At 36.2% G+C, this 18,013-nt stretch overlaps 2 protein-coding genes across 3 annotated transcripts; both read left to right on the top strand.

The window, feature by feature from the left end:
• Positions 1 to 779: 779 nt before the first annotated feature.
• Positions 780 to 11,205, top strand: LOC104889562 (transcription elongation factor SPT6 homolog). 2 transcript variants are annotated; one of them, XM_010674818.4, is made up of 17 exons: positions 780 to 995; positions 1,124 to 1,231; positions 1,809 to 1,932; positions 2,018 to 2,090; positions 2,192 to 2,339; positions 2,429 to 2,567; positions 2,667 to 2,931; positions 3,092 to 3,274; positions 3,351 to 3,458; positions 4,000 to 4,380; positions 4,449 to 4,559; positions 4,642 to 5,421; positions 6,625 to 6,766; positions 6,846 to 8,017; positions 8,354 to 8,563; positions 8,961 to 9,435; positions 10,277 to 11,205. In XM_010674818.4, the coding sequence occupies exons 1-17, from the start codon at positions 962 to 964 to the stop codon at positions 10,807 to 10,809; spliced, it is 4,986 nt and encodes a 1,661-aa protein (XP_010673120.1). In that variant the 5' UTR covers positions 780 to 961; the 3' UTR covers positions 10,810 to 11,205. The 2 variants fall into 2 exon arrangements, with proteins under 2 accessions (XP_010673120.1, XP_010673121.1); XM_010674819.4 differs by having other exon boundaries at positions 2,192 to 2,330.
• Positions 11,206 to 12,832: 1,627 nt separating this feature from the next.
• Positions 12,833 to 14,119, top strand: LOC104889564 (aspartic proteinase CDR1). Its single transcript, XM_010674820.4, has one exon. It carries the CDS (start codon positions 12,833 to 12,835, stop codon positions 14,117 to 14,119), a length of 1,287 nt encoding a protein of 428 aa, XP_010673122.3.
• The last annotated feature ends 3,894 nt before the right edge of the window (positions 14,120 to 18,013 follow it).

Here is an 18,013-nt window from a genome sequence, read left to right on the forward strand (position 1 = left end):
CCTCATGACTTCAAGGTCATGGGATCAAACCATCCCCCTTCCCTCCAAGGAGTCTGCCCTGCAAACCTAATTGATTGTACCCGTGCGAGATGATAGTTCAGCAGGGTCCCTTCACCTTTACTAACTTTAAAAAATGAGAATACCAACATACATTTCATGAAAAAAAAGTAACGATCTGAATTCTCAAACTTTAACTACTAACGTAAAACCTCACATTTTATACAAAGGACATAATAAGGAAAGAGGGGGTGAAATATTAGGAGTTAGAATTATTAAATGATCATGAATTTTACCTACAAATCTCATCATCTTTGTACATAAGTTAATTGTAAAAAGTCTTTATATACACAATTCTATAAGCTAACCTAATAAACCCTAGAAATATGGGCTACAATAATATAAAATTTTAGATTAAAAAATGATGACAAAATTAAGCTGTAATAATCGAACATTTCTTATTAACAGAAGTATTAATAATACTCTCACAAAATCGAAATAATTGAAAAATTATTAATAGAAAATTTCTTATTAATCGAAGAATTGAAGAAAAAATTATAAACAAATAATAATAGAAATTATTAATCAAAATCAAGAGTATATAGGAGTATTATTTATACTTGTAATATTTCACTTTTAGGACTTACAAAACTTCCTCGAACATCAAACAACAGTTATTTTGGTTAATTTGGCACTGTAAAAACCTAAAATATAGGAAAATTAATTTTCTAAAATTAATTACTGAAAAAACTATTCGTATATAATAGGCCTCCCCCTCATTTTTATTTTCTTCCATTTGCTCTTCTAAACACACTCTCTCTCTCTCCTCTGCTCACAACTAGTACTACTGTATTTCGCGAGAAAGATTTCTCCAATTTCTAATTTCTCTCTCAAATTTCCCCCAATTCTTCGATTTCTCTCAACCTTCTAGGGTTTTTGCCCTAATTTTCTCGCGCAGAAGAAAATGGGTGGAAGAGCTGTAGTATCAGACGATGAAGGTAAACCCTCGAACTTCCTGCGCATTTTATTTTGTCTTCGTTCGATTATTCGTCATTTTAACTGAAAACCCTAATTTCTTGTGTTTCTTTAATTTTGCATGGAATAAATTGATTTTTTTTTGTCGCAGAGGAGCTTGAGCCTCAGGATGATGAGAGAGAACAAGAGGAAGAAGGCGAGGAACTCGACGATGGAGAAGGTGGCGGTGGTGTTGATGATGATGAAGACGAAGATGATGGTTGGTTTTTTTTTTTGAATTTTTGGGTTTTTCTTTGTATAATGATATTCAAAATCGTTGATTTTGCATCTGATTATTGCTTAATTTGGAGATTTCAGAGTTTGATTTGGGTTGGAAATTAGGGTTTGGATTGTTTAGGGTTTTTTTTGGCGGGAGGGGAGATTATGGTTGAATTTAGTGGATTATGAGTTGATTTTTGTGGGTTGTTGTACACTTGGGGGATTTTAGAACAATAAGCTTTGGAAATTGCTTAGAATATCCTAGTTTATGTCTTTTATGCCCTTGATTGGAGCGGAAGTTCGTGTTTTTAAGATAACAGCTTCTTCTATCATGTTGAGCTGGGAGAGAATTTCTGGTGATACTGATGAACTGTTCTTTTTTTTATTTTTTTTTTTGCTGACACTGAAAATAGCAATGGGTCTACTTTTATTGCATTCCTTGACTTTTTTTTTAAGAATTTTACATTTGGTTGTAACATGAACTCTTAATCAGTGTAAATGGTGATCTCCTTTTATATTGCTTCATTCATGACTGCTTTGAGTTGGAAATTTGCATTCAATGTTGATTTTTCTTACAGAGGAAGGACAAGATGAGTTTGAGGATGATGGTTTTATTGTTGAGGGTGATGAAGAAGATGAAGAACCAGAAGAAGATAGGGATGATGATGAGGAGAAGCATAAGAAGAAGAAGAGAAAGAAGAGGTTGATCTTTTACCTGTAAAAACTGTTTGAAGCACATGTAGAGAAACTAGACTTTTTTTGTTGACATTGATTTGACTTATTTCAGGGAGTCCTTTGAACTTGACGACGATGACTATGAGCTTCTCCTAGACAATAATGTTAAGGTTGCTCGAAAATCTGTGAGTGTTACCCGTTATATAGCTGATATATGCATGCATCTGATTTTGGGATGGCTTCCTGATTTTGAATGTATGATGATGTCACTTTTTTTTTTCTGCAGGAAAGTAAAAAGTTGAAGAGGTTGAAGAAGGCTCGGCGTGATACTGATGCCGGGCGTTCTGGCCTTTCTGATGAGGATGAGTTCATTGGATCTGGGGGTGGAAGGACAGCAGAGGAGCAGGTCGAACACACCTTATTTGGTGATGATGGTGATTTTTTTTGTCTTCTTTCTATTTCTACATGGCCTTTGATTAGTTAAAATTATTCTGGTGCATTATTTTGAATTTTGCTGTCACAGGAGAACCGGTTGAGGATATGCCAGAAGAGGATGAGCAGATAGAGCCAGAAGATCCTGATTTGGCTGATGAAGATGACATGGCTGATTTTATTGTATCAGAATCAGAAGATGAAGTTGATGGTGATGGGGTTCGTGTTAGGTATGGATATGGTGTCATTCTTTTGAGTTCTGTTCAGCAACCATACTGGCGATATTGTTTCTTTTGATGAATCTTTTAATTACTTCCACTGGAATGTAGACGAGTGAAGGCAAAGAAAAAAAAGCACAGACAGGCTCCTGGAGTTCCATCATCTGCACTGCAGGAAGCCCAGGATATATTTGGTGACGTTGATGAACTTTTGAATATACGGCGAATAGCACTCGAAAGAGACAAGTATGATGACAATGGCGATTGGAAGGATAGGGGGCTTGAACATGAGTTTGAACCTAGTGTTCTTTCTGAGAGGTATATGACTGACAAGGATGATCGTATCCGGGAGATCGACATACCAGAAAGAATGCAGGTATATTGATGAGGACAAATTCACTTTACCCCCCTCCCCTGTCTATACTTGCTGCATCTCTTATTGAATCTATTAGCAAATATGGATGCTGAACATATTCTTTTTGGCTACCGCTAATATGAGGGGTAATGTGATTAATACTGCTCTTCTATTGTGACAGATATCTGAGGAGAGCACTGGTCCTCCTCCAACAGACGCTGACCTCATTGAAGATGAGGCCAAGTGGATAAAAACACAGCTTGAATCTGGTCAAGTTCCTGGGCTTGTCAAGATAGCACTGGGAGAAGAGATGGAGGATCATATTAGAAGTTTTCTGAACTTCACACATGTTCAGAAACTTGATGTGAGTATTGGCATTGTTGCCTGCTGCAGTCATGTCTATATCCTTGTTGACTTATTTGTTTTCTTTTGATTTCCAGCTCCCTTATATTGCTATGTATCGCAAAGAGGACATCTTCTGTTTGTTGAAGGATCCTGAGACTGGTGAAGATGTCAGTCATGATAAACCTGCTTTGAGATGGCACAAGGTAATCATGCTGGAACGGTAATCAACATGTAGATTATTGTATCTATTATATAAAAGGTGGTCTCCAACTTTTTTGGGACTTTGTGATGCAGTACTTTGGGCCTCTAGAAACATGAAAAACTTGCCATTTCTTTTTGGAAATACAAAATAGTAATAAAAATATTGAAGGTGGCTCTGGTCTTTAACTCTTAAAATATCAAACGCTAGAGCAGGTGATTTTCTAACTGGAATAAAGTTACGCGTAGGGTTTTTTGAGAATCAATACCTTAACTGCTTAAGGAGGTTATAATGCTATAATGCTCCCGATTTATACAAACCAGTAGGTCATCAGTGAATGTCTTTTATTAATTATTGCATATACTATATAAATCTATTAATATTATAATTTTAGTTATTAAATTATAAAATTATGAGGCTCCAAGTTATGGGGGCCCTGTGTGCCCCATGTAAGTCACATGCTCACAGCGGGCCATGATTGCATATATATGCTTACTTGTTAGGTAATTTTTTGAGAGTTTGAGACTAGAGATTTGCCTCTGCAGGTGCTCTGGGCTGTCCAGGACTTGGATAAAAAATGGTTGCTTCTTCAAAAGCGGAAGAGTGCTCTCCAGGGATACTACAATAAAAGATTTGAGGAAGAATCTCGCAGAATATATGATGAGACGAGACTACGTTTGAATCAACAACTTTTTGAATCGATTATAGGGGCCTTGAGACTTGCAGAATCTGAAAGGGAAGTGGATGACGTTGACTCAAAATTTAATCTGCATTTCCCTCCTGGTGAGGCTGGGGTGGATGAGGGCACATTTAGAAGGCCCAAGCGGAAATCACAGTATAGCATTTGCAATAAAGCTGGTTTATGGGAGGTTGCCAGCAAATTTGGCTATAGTTCCGAGCAGTTTGGTGCACTGATATCTTTAGAGGTAATGGTCAGTTTCATATTGCGCTTTTTTATTTTAGTGTGCTTCTCTTCTAATTAGACTTGCTGTAGAGAGTGGATGAACTGGAGGATCCAAAGGAGACACCAGAGGATGTTGCCTCAAATTTCACCTGTGTGATGTTTGATTCGCCTCAAGATGTGCTAAAAGGTGCTAGGCACATGGTATGTGTTTGAAAATTTTGGAGTTTATTTTGCCTGGAGTATAGTTGTAACTGCTTTTTGAGCGGTTTATGGCTAAATGCAGGCAGCAGTTGAGATAAGTTGCGAGCCTCGTGTGAAAAAGCATTTTCGGAGTAAATATTTTGATAATGCCGTTGTGTCAACATGTCCTACTTCCGATGGTAATGTCGTCATCGATGCTTTCCATCAGTTCGCGGGCGTTAAGTGGTTACGGAATAAGCCATTGAACAGATTTGAGGATGCACAATGGCTGCTTATCCAGAAGGCTGAAGAGGAGAAGCTCCTCCAGGTCACAATTAAGTTGCCAGAAGAAAACCTTAAGAAGCTGATAAATGATTCTGAGGAGCAGTATCTTAGCTGCGGTGTGAGCAAGTTAGCACAGCTCTGGAATGAGCAGAGAAAACTGATATTTCAGGATGCTATTTTTCATTTTGTACTGCCAGCACTAGAGAAGGAAGCTAGAATGCTGTTGAATAGCAGAGCTAAGAACAGGTTGCTTATGGATTATGGTGAACGTCTTTGGGATAAAGTTTCTGTGGCTCCATACCAGCGCAAGGAAATCGATATCAGCTCAGAGGATGAGGCAGCTCCTAGGGTTATGGCTTGCTGTTGGGGTCATGGAAAGCCACCAACTACTTTTGTTATGTTGGATTCATACGGGGAGATTGTTGATGTCCTAGAGGCTGGGTCAATCAGCTTGAGGTCTCAAAATGTTACTGACCAGCAGCGTAAAAAGCATGATCAGCAGTTGCTTTTGAAGTTCATGACCGAACATCAACCACAGGTGGTAGTCCTGGGGGCTGTGAGTTTGTCTTGCACCCGTCTGAAGGATGATATTTATGAGGTATCTTCCTCACCTAATTCCCTTGACCCCTTTCATGAACTAAGAGTATTTGAAGCTCACAGTTGCTTTGTGTAATTGTCTCACCCCTCCTTACTGTTGTACTATGAAACTAGATCAGTTATTGGAAATTGGATGAGGTTGCTTGATAGCTCAGGTTCATATAACTGAGGATAGCATTTCTTTATATATATGTGTAAATTTAGTAAACTGCATATTGATTAAGATGGTTAATTGATGGTCATCGATGTATCTGAAATTGATTAGAATATCTGTTAATAAATAGCTGTATTTGTAGAAAGTAGGTGATCAACAGTTCAGTAAAAGAAGGGTAAACAAAGAATTGTGTTGTAACTTTACGCTGGAACTAAGGAGAGAGAAACAAGACATCTGCTAGAATGAGATGGGGTATGAGAATTACATTGTTGGCACTTCACCCTGGGAAGAGGATTTTTAATTTTGCTTTGCTTTTATATTAATATGGGTATACAATTGCTTTAACTTGTTCTTTTGCTCATAAGTTTCAATCTTAAAATAACATGACTGTTTACCAGGCACCTTGTCTTGTTACTCCATATGAAAAAACTGAAATCTTTATAAATTATAGCTGAAATCTGGATGTAAAGCTCTGTTTCTCAGTGATGGGAGAGGGCCTGTTCGGTGTCACTTGAGATTTTCGGTTTGTAATAATAAGTCGACTTGTACTAATGTTAATCTGAAAACTGACAATAGGTAAGTAGAATAGTTTGGGTTTCCAAGAACTTGTAGTTTCGGAGAACTTAGATCCAACAAAGATAATAAAGAATCCCAATATTTTTGGCTTTCGCCCCTGCATGATCTTCATCCTTTGATGTAGCAGCGCACAACTATGACATGGCACAACAACACAACGAAAACCGACATGACACTAATGCAAAGTTACTCAGAGAAACACAAAATTGATATGACACGAACATGGGATCAACCCGAAAAATGTCCCGTAGAAGTATTATGTAATCATCCACTTTTGATATATATTTTTGAATTATGACATTCTGAGAACATGCCGAAATTTAGGTCAAAGCAAACACGACTAATTTATCTGAATAGCTAGCTCTACCTAGGTTTATTTGGTCTTTATCTTTGATTTAAATAAAATGTGGATAATGTTCTTGGATTTGAGAGTGAACCTGTACTGTCTTTGTAATATATCCATGTTCTCTTCAGATTGTGTTCAAAATGGTTGAAGAAAATCCTAGAGATGTGGGTCATGAGATGGATGGCCTGAGTGTTTTCTATGGGGATGAATCTTTACCTCGTCTATATGAAAATTCTCGCATATCATCCGACCAGATTTCTGGGCATTCAGGTAAATAGACCAGATTAATGTTGTTTTTTATTTTTTATTTTTTACTTTAGTTGGACTTCATATCATTGTTTGTTCTCAGGTGTTGTGAGACGGGCTGTTGCCCTGGGACGGTATCTTCAAAATCCATTAGCTATGGTTGCTAATCTTTGTGGGCCAGGCCGAGAAGTTTTAGATTGGAAACTCAATCCCTTAGAGAACTTTCTTAATGCTGACGAAAAGTATGGGATGGTGGAACAGATTATGGTTGATGTCACCAACCAGGTGGGGATAGATCTCAATCTAGCTGCGAATCATGATTGGTTATTTGCTCCGTTGCAGTTTATTTCTGGTCTTGGGCCCAGGAAAGCAGCTTCCTTGCAGAGGTCACTTGGCAGAGCTGGGGCAATTGTTTCGAGAAAAGATTTGTTGACTGCACATGGACTTGGGAGAAAGGTATTTATTAGTGCTGCTGGCTTTCTGCGTATTAGGCGTAGTGGTTTAGCTGTTAGTACTAGCCAGTTTGTTGATGTCTTGGATGATACGCGAATACATCCAGAGTCCTATGCTCTAGCACAGGAAATGGCGAAAGATATTTATAGAGAAATTGTTGGGGACGATAATTTGGATGATGATGATGCAATTGAGATGGCAATTGAAAACCTTAGAGACAGACCAAGTGCCTTGAAATCTTTTAGTGTTGATGCATATGCAAATGATACTGGCCGTTTATCTAAGGTAGAGACATTGCATGCCATAAAGCTGGAGTTAATTCAGGGCTTTCAAGATTGGCGTAAATTATATGAAGAACCTAATCAAGATGAAGAGTTTTATATGATTTCTGGGGAGACTGATGCTACCCTGGGTGAAGGACAGACTGTTCAAGCTACAGTTCGCAGGGTACAACCTCAAAAAGCAATATGTGGCTTGGAATCAGGGCTGACTGGTATCCTTATGAGGGAAGATTTTTCAGATGATTGGAGGGATTCTGATTTGACTGAGAAGCTGCACGAAGGTGAAATTGTTACTTGTAAGATCAAATCTATCCAAAAGAACAGATACCAGGTGTTCCTGGCTTGTAGAGAAAATGACATGAGAAATATGGGGAATCAGAATGTAGAGAACATGGACCCTTACTATCATGAAGATCGCAGCAGCTTACCGAGCGAGCAAGAAAAGGCTCGCAGAGACAAAGAGCTTGCAAAAAAGCATTTCAAACCGAGGATGATTGTTCATCCCCGTTTTCAGAACATTACAGCTGATGATGCGATGGAGGTATGTATTCATATGTATTTGACATGGTCTATCTTTTCTTAAAAGATTTATTGGATGGAGGGTAGGATTATTTTAATCCTTGTTATTTTTTTTGGGGGGGGGGGGGTTTAGATGGCAATTTTCAATTAGGTTATATATAAGCAAACAAAAGCAGTCGCTTTCTTTTTGGTGTGTCAAGTTTTTCCCAAGGCTTCTTTCTAGGTGTCAAACTAGCTGTTTCCTATGTTCTTGGGGCATGAAGAGTAGCTATCCTCATGGAGTTATATGGAGATGGATTCTCTTGCTTATTTTTACATTGCTTTTACTCATTCACCGTTCTTTAATTGTGTTGTACAGCTTTTAAAAGACAAGGATCCTGGTGAAAGTGTTATTCGTCCAAGTTCTCGTGGGCCTTCTTATTTGACGCTGACCTTAAAGGTTTATGACGGTGTTTTTGCTCACAAGGATATAATTGAAGGTGGAAAGGACCACAAAGACATCACAAGCTTGCTTCGTATTGGGAAAACTCTAAAAATTGGGGAGGACACTTTTGAGGATTTGGATGAGGCTAGTAATTCCTTCATTTTCATTGTTTTTAATTGTCTATTGATTATGCTGCTGTTATCATCCATCCACTTGCTTGCTGCCGATGTGGGAGGTTATGATATTTTCTGGCAATACTTTGGACCTTTGAATTGATTTTGAGTCAAGACAGTATGTAATTGTAGTTAATGGTTATTAATTGCCTGTTCAGTGTGTGGCACGATATATTACCCAATACCCATGCATGTCCATTATGTGGGAACTCCTATTCATGGATGGCTTCTTAGTCTGCTTTCAGTATGCTGGTTATTTGTCATTGTTTATGATGTGGATTCTGAAATTAGTGTCTCATCCAAACTTGTTCTTTAAATCTTTGCTTGAACAATATTGAGCTTTTCCCACTTTTTTTCTCGAATTGCAGGTCATGGACCGCTATGTTGATCCATTGGTTACTCATTTGAAGGCGATGCTTAACTATCGTAAATTTCGGCAGGGGGCAAAAGCTGAAGTTGACGAGCTCCTTAGAAATGAGAAAAATGATACCCCTTTAAGAATAGTTTATAGTTTTGGCATTTCTCATGAGCACCCTGGAACATTTATCCTGACATATATACGTAGTTCGAATCCCCATCACGAGTATATTGGTTTATACCCAAAGGGATTTAAATTCCGCAAAAGAATGTTTGATAACATTGACAGGCTTGTAGCATACTTTCAGAGGCACATCAATGATCCCATACATGAGTCACCATCGATACGATCAGTGGCTGCTATGGTTCCGATGCGTAGTCCAGCAACTGGTGGCTCCTCTGGAGGAGGTGGATGGAGTGGATCAGGCGGCAATGATGGTGGATGGCGAGGGTCTTCTGACAGAGATCATTCTACATCCAGGGGAGGTAAATTTTGGACTATGATTAACTCTATCTTGTGTCCTTGCTATCTTCTTTACCTTGGAAAAGGATGGCAAAGGCTTTCATGTATATGTTCTTCTAGTGCTCTAGCCTCTAGTTCGTATAAATTATGCTCTGTCTACTCAATTCTTTGGATCCTAATATCACCATTATTACTATTTGAATAATAACACTTTCAATTGGCTTAAAGTGCATGCCATTTCGGAGTGCACATCTCTGTTGGGCTAAAGAAGTACACTTTTTAATACACCCTCCATTATTGATTCAGGATTTTCACTGAGATTGACGAGTGAAATAGTAGAGAGGAAAAAGTAAGTGGGTTTGGTCCCCACCAAATGAGTGGAAAAGCTTACTTAAAAGAGCATTGATAGTAAATATGGGAGTATGAGACATCCCAAATAAAATTGAGTACAAATTATAGGCCGAAGGGAGTCCGTGAAAGAAGTGAGGCTAAAAGCTCTACTTGTTTACCAACCTGACACTTATAAAATTTTAGAAGATCAAACTACCCTCTCTTCTTTGGGACTCGACATTTTTCGAGGATAAATATTTGTCAATATGATGGAATTTAGGTGGCTAACATGTTAGTCTTCTAGAGTTTTTCCATTGAGTTACTATTCCTTTCTCTGCTTCTTTTACAAGGCTTCACGCTTGTTAGCTCCAGTATCTGAGCCCTGAGGTCTATGCCTTTGTGGTGATGGATTATTAAATTTAAAGACTTGTTCTATGCCTTTTCTTGTTGTGTTACTTTGCATCTCTGCCTATTCAATATGTTGAGGGTGAATATCTTATGTTGTGCCTGATGCTTGAATTTTTGGGTTTGTAGAACGGAATGATTACAGAAATGGTGGTCGTGATGGACATCCTAGTGGGGCACCAAGGCCATATGAAGGAGGGGGCCGGGGCCGTGGACGCGGGCGTGGGCGTGGTGGTCGAGGTTCACATCATGGTAACAGAGATGGTGGCAGCAGGGATGGCGGTGATTCCAGCTATGGGTCAAAGTGGAGCTCGGATAACCGAGACAGCGGTGGCTCCAAGTGGGGCTCTGACAATGATAAAGAAGGAAACAATGGTAGTTGGAGTAGCTTCCCTGGTGCTAAAGTTCAAAATGCTCCTGGTGAGGAAGCATTTCCTGGAGGCTGGGGTTCAAGTGGTGGTGCTGGTAGTAGCAGTGGAGGTTGGGGTGACAATGGAAGTGGTGGTGGTGGAGGTGGTGGTAGCAGTAGTGCCGGAGGTGGCTGGGGTGGAAGTGGTGGAGATGCTGGCAAAGATTCTGGATGGGCTTCAGGGAGCAAGAGCAACTCTAAGGGATGGTCTGACAGCGGAGGTGGCGGGGGTGGCGGGGGAAGTGGTTGGTAGCTAGTTATATGATGGCTGTCTCACTCTATAATGAACATGCTCTTATCAGCTTTTGGATAACAAATGTCCACTGAATATGACTCCTATGTAGTGGTTTGGTATAATAATTTGATAACTATGACCTTTTTCAAGGTAATTGTAAGCAATTAGTGCAAGTAATTTTCAGTAGATTATAAATTACAAGCTGCACTTCTTCAGGATCAGTTTATTTGTGGCGTCTGTGTATAAAAAAGTAGGAATGAAAAGGTTCAGATTTATGTAATCCCCTAAAAGAAAGGGTTCAGACTTCGGATTATGTAAAGTCCGCAGAAGTCTTAGAAAGCTGGACCTGAAGAAATTGCTGGTCTATTTTGGGTTAGTCATGATCTCTCTATTTTAATTACTAACAAGTTTTCATCTTTTGCTTGTAAGTTAAAGTTTTGGTGATAATGAGCAACATTCAATTTTGAGATGATACTCCAATAATGATCTTTTCATAGTTCGTGTAGGATTATCCTTTCAGAATTAGTTATTTTGTACCAACAATTTCAAGCCCTTATTATGTTGGAATATATGACAACTTTTTAGGACATCATATAAGAAGTACAAGTTGCTATAAAACTTGGGATGATAAGTGGATACTTTCCAATTCTGATGCTTGATGTCAAATGATAGAATGGCTTTGTAGGAAGTTATATTAGAAAGCTACATTTTCTTTGCGAAGTTAGAATCCTTTGAAAAAATGCTTTTTAGGCAAACAACTAGACTATAAACGACATGTTGAATAATCAAGAGATGATCTTTGAAATTCACTTTGTTACATATATGTTTGATTATTTTTGATTTCTAATTATATTTTGTATGATATCTTGTATATTTTAAATACATATTTAGTAGTGAGGATGAAGAGTGTTATCATTTGATTTCCAAAGTCTTATCTAAGATACTCCCTCCGTCTTTTTTTATTTGCTACAAGCACTTTTTCACAAAGACCAAGGAGGGAGTGGGGACCATTGACATAAATGGAATTAACAAAAAAGCAAATAGGTAAATTGTGGGACCTATGTATTATATATGGAAACATTTACAAAATCAAGAAGGGAGTGATGGCAAATTTGTAAATAAAGTGTGGGACCTATGTACTATATATGAAAATATTTGCAAATGTAGCAAATAAATTGAGACACCCCTAAATGACAAAATGTAGCAAATAAAAAAAGACAGAGGGAGTAGTTTAGTAGATTGGTATAAACTGAATGAGATTTCTGATATATATCTATATCCCACTGTTCAGAGTAACCAAAAGAGGTTAATCACATGAGTTTCAAACTTTCATTTTGATTTAATTAAGAATCAGTTTTAGTTTTATCTTTTCTCACACCTGCAGAAGAATTATATATTAAAAGGTGTTCTTATCAAAGGAACGGTTGCCACGTGATACTATTCACTATATATACGTCACGTAGTTTTGCCACATCATCTTATGTGTCATATATTAAAACGTGTTTCTATCAAAGGAACGGTTGCCACGTGTAAATCGTTACACTATATATGAACATGAGACCTCTTGCAAAGATAAGTTTGTCCTTACCATCTCAACCAACTTTTTTAGTGATTCATAAATCCACATAATGCTATATATTTCATTGCAAACATAAAGTAAACAAAATGTTAGTTTTTCTAGAGTGGAAAAAACACATTTATTGTGAAGAAGAAAAAAGGTAATACCCGGGACAACGTCCGGGGCAACACACTAGTTAATATTTTATTAGGAGGGTTTGGTACAAAATGAGCACTAATTTTGAATGTAAGCAGAAATTATTTATGAATAAAATGAAGAAGATGGGGGGAGGGGGCAGTTGTATCCACATTTCTCCTACAAATCATTTGAAGCTTACAAATTTAAAGAATAAAATCATGTTTTCTGGATGTCATGGTAGCCAACCAAAATTTCATGTACTCAGCTTGTTACATTCCAAGTATATAAGATGCCAACATTTGGAGTAGGCTTTTGCTTCATTGCACACAAGAAAAATCTTTGACAATGTACATATTTAGATACATAACAACACAATCAACACTTCTCATTCTACTTTCCATCCTTGTACTAACTTCATCTCAAGCATCACAAGGAGGCATCCACATAAGTCTCATCCATCGCGACTCCTCCTTGTCACCTCTATATAATCCCGAAGAGAGCCCTTATGACCGCGTTAGGCATTCCTTCGTGAGGTCAAAAGCGCGACTTTCTTATCTGATTGACATGGCAGATAATATAGATAATTTTCAAGCAAAAAACGAGGTAGATGATGGTGAATACCTTGTAAAATTTTCCATTGGAACCCCTCCAGTTCAAATGTTTGCTGTTATGGACACTGCTAGTAAGCTAGTATTGACTCGCAATTACAACAAAACAATGTCCTTAACCTACAATAACATAAGTTGCAACTCTTCTAAGTGTACGCTTTTACCTAAAAATGCTTGTGATTCTTCCAACATGTGTACTTTCACTAATGACTATTCAGACTTCTCTCACTCAAACACTATTCTTGGAAGTGATATCTTCACATTCGAGACTTCAAATGGCGAAGTCTTTCCTCTAACAGATGTCATTTTTGGAAGTGAACATGATCATACAAGTACATATACAAATTACAATGGAATTTTTGGTCTAGGACTCCATAATTTATCCATGATAATGCAAATGAGTCCAATAACCGAGCCTAAGTTCACTTATTGCTTAGGCAACATTAGTGATCCTGAAGCAGATAACCGTTTGGTGTTAGGAAATGGCGTCTTCCTAGAAGGCCAAACGACTTCTTTGAAGGTGATCGAGGGGAGGTACAATCTAGTGGTTGAAGGTTTAAGTATAGGAAAAAGGAGGCTGCTGATTCCACCGGAGATTTTCCAGGTAAGTCCAGCAGGTGGTGGTGTGATCATCGATGCTGGAACAACTTTGACATTTCTTGCACCATATGCATACTATCAGCTGGTGGGGGAATTGGAGAGGGAACTTGGACTGACCATGGTGTTATGGCCTGATCCTCCGTATGAGCGATGTTATAATGGAAAATTAAGCGATCTAAACAATTTTCGAGAGGTGATTTTTCATCTCGAAAGAGGAGTGAACGTTGCTTTGGATGTTCCGAATTTGTTCTTGCAGGTGGAGGATGGTATGTTCTGTTTTGCAGTGTTGCCAAGTCCTACAGGAGGAGCTTCTGTTTTAGGGAGTTTGTTTCAACAGTCTTATAGTGTTGGTTATGATCTAAGGGAAATGTTAGTTTCTTTTCAAAGAATAGAATGCGAGCTTATTGAGAAACATATACCTTAGTAGTGATCTGAAGTGATTGGATAATAATAAACTGATTTCTTCATTTTTCCTCTAAAAGAAGCTCTTGGTCTACAAATGAGTATCTTGACATTCCTTGCCAGAAAAACAGCACCTTAACATCTTATTTTTCTTTTGTTGGGAGATTTGTTCTTAGATACCCTACGCTATCAACTAAACTAGTTGACATCCACATACCTCGACATCAATTAGTAGTACTGATAAATGAAGTTGCTCTTATTATATCATCCAAAATGCATTGATGTTTCTTAAAATTGTAGAAATATGGATTAAAAATTGTTGGAGGACAGTCAGCTAGGTGAAATACTAAGGGGTCGTTTACTCGTTTGGTTCAAGATATGGAATGAAAAGGGATGGAAACAAATAAAGAAGGAAAATGGTAATAAAAATTATTACATTTGTTGGGTGTTTGGTTCAAGCCATAGAATGAAAATGGAATGGTAACCATTACCACCAACTAATGGATTTTGTTACTTAAGGGGGAGGGGAGGTAACAAATTGGGGGACTCCATTAACACCAAGTAATGGTAATGGATTGGTAAAGGGTTGAACCAAACATGAAGAAAGGGAATCGATAATTGATTCCGTTTCTTGGACCCTAGTGAACCAAACGAGCTCTAAGAGGTTTCTCTCTTTAGATCTTGTTTGGGAAATCGGTTGTTCAATGTTTAATATTGGTAGTACTTAGTGTAAGAGTTTTATCTAGAAAACTCACCCTATAAAGAACTGTAAAAATAAAATTCGTTCAATTTGGTTGTAGATCGGTATGTAGTACCTAATTAGTATTTGGGCTCGGGCGTTACTTCAGGTTGGTATTGTATTTTCGAATTTGATATGCATTTTTTTTCCATTCCCACTAAAATATATTAAGGAAAGCTCCTATAATGCGCAAAAGTTTACATATTATAGATTCGTAGATGAGACGAGATTACAATATATTTCCTCCCTTCTTTTTATACTAGCCTTTTGTGCACGCGATGCGTGCGAGAATATTTTTAGGCCTAATTATTACTAAGTAGTAAACAAACTGAAAACGCAATTTAGTATTTAAGTTCACCTCCATTTTGTGAATAAGATTCTTTCATGTCTTTGTATGTTGTTATTCATTTTTGTGATTTTGAATAGTTTTTTGTTTTTCAAGTTCTATATGCGCATGTTATTTTATAATCATTTGATGTTCTTTACTAAATATCGTCATGTTCTTTTTTTTTTTTTTTTTTTGGTTTTATTCATTTTCGTAATTTATAATAGTTTTTGATTTCTTGCAGAAAAATACAAAATGTTGTAAAGTTTTAAGTTGTGAGAAAAATTATAAAAGATTGTTTCCCATAAAAAAAAATAGTACATAAAAAATTTGTTTTCAAATATTATCCTTTCTCTTAAATGTTCCTTTACTAATTAATTATGTAGTGTTCTTTTCATATAAATATCATATTATAATTTAACTTGCAATATACTTTTTTTACATAATTGGTGAAAAGTGGTTTGTTAGTGGAAAATTGTGATAGTAATTCTTTGATTTAGATAAGAGTAGTTTCGTTTTTAATCCACATAATGCGTTAGTAGTTAAGGTGATAGATTGAAATTCCATCCAAATGAATCATGAGGGTTGGTTTGAGTAATTTTATTTTTGAGCATAAAACTTGTGCACCGCCTATCTGATTTAATTTAGGAGGATTTCTTTAAAAAAAAAATTCTTGTTTGTTAACCGGGAATAGTTGGTCCATATACTTATTCACTTAAATCGTTGAAGAGTGAAGACCCATCATACACAAAAAAACTTTCTCCAACTATTCATTCTCTCTTCCTCTCCTACAAATCTACAACCTATATTTTGAAGGAACCTAGTTCATATTGAAGAGAACATAGTTCATCCAAGTATGCAATATACAATAACAAAACAAGCGTTTCAATAAGTCTTAAGCAGTAGATCTAATTTGCGAACAACATCAAACAACAATAGATTTTCAAATCAACGTCAAAGAACAACATCAAAAAATCAAGTATTTCAATTCAAGTCTTAAGCCCATAGATCTAATTGGGTCGATTTGTAACAAAGAAAGGTAATATCTTAATCATGGATTTCAGTAATCTCTCTATGATCCCAAAAGTAACCGCAAAGTATAATACAATTTCAGTTTTTTTTTCCTTGTCTAACTTCTAAATTATAGTTTCACAAATTGATATTTAAAATTTTTCATCATTTTAATTTTTCTATTTTCTAAATGTTCACACTTTGAGTTTCAATATATTGAAATGAAATTTTAAATTTTCATACACAATATGATTTTGCATGAAATGGTCATTTTAATTTTTCTCCTTTTTACTAAATTTTAACACTTTGAGTTTCAATTTATTTGAAATGAAATTTAAGTTTTTCATACACAATTTGATTTCGCATGAAATGGTCATTTTTAATTTTCTCCTTTTCTATAATTTGAACATTTTGAGTTTCAATTATATTTGAAATGAAATTGAAAATTTTTCATACACAATCTGATTTCGCAAATTAATGTAACTTTTTTTTCTGAAAATGGATTTTTGCAAAAGTTGTTCACAAAAAGGTTTGATATTGTTTTGTTTTTCAAAATTTATTCTGAACATGGATATTTGTAAAAGTTTTTGGCAAAAATTTTATATTGGAATTTTTTAAAAAAAGAACTAAATTTGTAAATTTTTCATCAGTATCATAAATGAATCAAATTTCATACACAATTTGTTTTATGATTTTATATGAATATGAATCAAATTTAAGTCTAATTATATAAAAGCCCTTTTAACAAATTGTTATATCTCCATTTTTCAACTACATAACAGTCGAATAATGTGAAATAACTTTGAAGATTAAAAGAATTATGTACCTGTTAAAGTTCGCAAATCGCTGATGGACAAATGTGCGATATCACTGTCAAAATTTATGTTTTTCTAAAATTTGTGTTTAAATGTAATTTTTTATGAGTGTGTAATTGTGAATGGTTATTGAGAACAATGATTTGTAAGTGAATTTTGTGAATGGTTTTGTATGTATTGACGTCCTAGTATATTAGTTTTAGTTTGTAAGATAATTTTTAGTTTTTGTAAAGTTTCCTGATCATTTGAGTGATTTGCGTGATTTCTACAACGTGATTTTCTCAATTCTATGAGTGATTTGTAAAGTTTCCTCATATAAGTGATTCTGAGTGATTGTTGAAAATTATATTTCCGGTGGCTTTGTTGAACCCATTTGGCTATTGAGATTCCTTTTGTAATTTAGAAAGGGAAGGGGGGTAAAATAGTCAGTTCAAAAGAGGACACCGTTGCTCCCCCCTTCCCTTATGTAATAGAGATTACAATAATTACTATTTTGGTTAGTTTTACATCTATTAAACAATTTCAATTTTGGTATAAAAAATAATTTTAATTGACAATATTACCCTTACTTTATCTTATTAAAACTATCTAATTACTCACTTTGGCTTACAAAATTGCTTTTAATTTCTATCCTACTCTAGTTAATTAAAGAGTTACTTTTATGCTAAACTACTCATTTGTTCCAAATCCTTAAAAATTGTGTCCAAATAAATTGTTGTAATAGAAAAAGAACGAAGGTTGTATTAGTTCGGCTAAATTTTAATCAGATTGGGTGACCTATAGTTTTTACTACTTATAACCTTCAATTTTGGCTATTTTAAGGACATATTTGGACTTCTTCGGGCTTGGCCATATTTTCTCCTGAAACATTCCTAGGTAAGTCGATGTGACTTGTGACGTTGCGCAGGTGCTTGGCACCATTTGTGTTGCCTCGAAAAGTCAAACACCCCATTTGTTCATTTCTCGTGAAACCCAAAATTACCTCCCCTCCCAATGAACGTAAACGCATCCATATATTCGTTCCAA

Source organism: Beta vulgaris, chromosome 3 (assembly GCF_026745355.1).
Source record: "Beta vulgaris subsp. vulgaris cultivar EL10 chromosome 3, EL10.2, whole genome shotgun sequence".
Taxonomy (NCBI): Eukaryota; Viridiplantae; Streptophyta; class Magnoliopsida; order Caryophyllales; family Amaranthaceae; genus Beta; species Beta vulgaris.

What these genes read in the sequence shown, in the direction of transcription:
- LOC104889564 (XM_010674820.4), top strand. Translation starts at nt 12,833, where the DNA reads ATGTACATATTTAGATACATAACAACACAATCAACACTTCTCATTCTA.
- LOC104889562 (XM_010674818.4), top strand. Translation starts at nt 962, where the DNA reads ATGGGTGGAAGAGCTGTAGTATCAGACGATGAAG. An exon ending in TGTAGTATCAGACGATGAAG is followed by an intron (nt 996 to 1,123) that starts GTAAACCCTCGA and finishes TTTTTGTCGCAG; the next exon opens with AGGAGCTTGAGCCTCAGGAT. An exon ending in CACATGTTCAGAAACTTGAT is followed by an intron (nt 3,275 to 3,350) that starts GTGAGTATTGGC and finishes TTTGATTTCCAG; the next exon opens with CTCCCTTATATTGCTATGTA.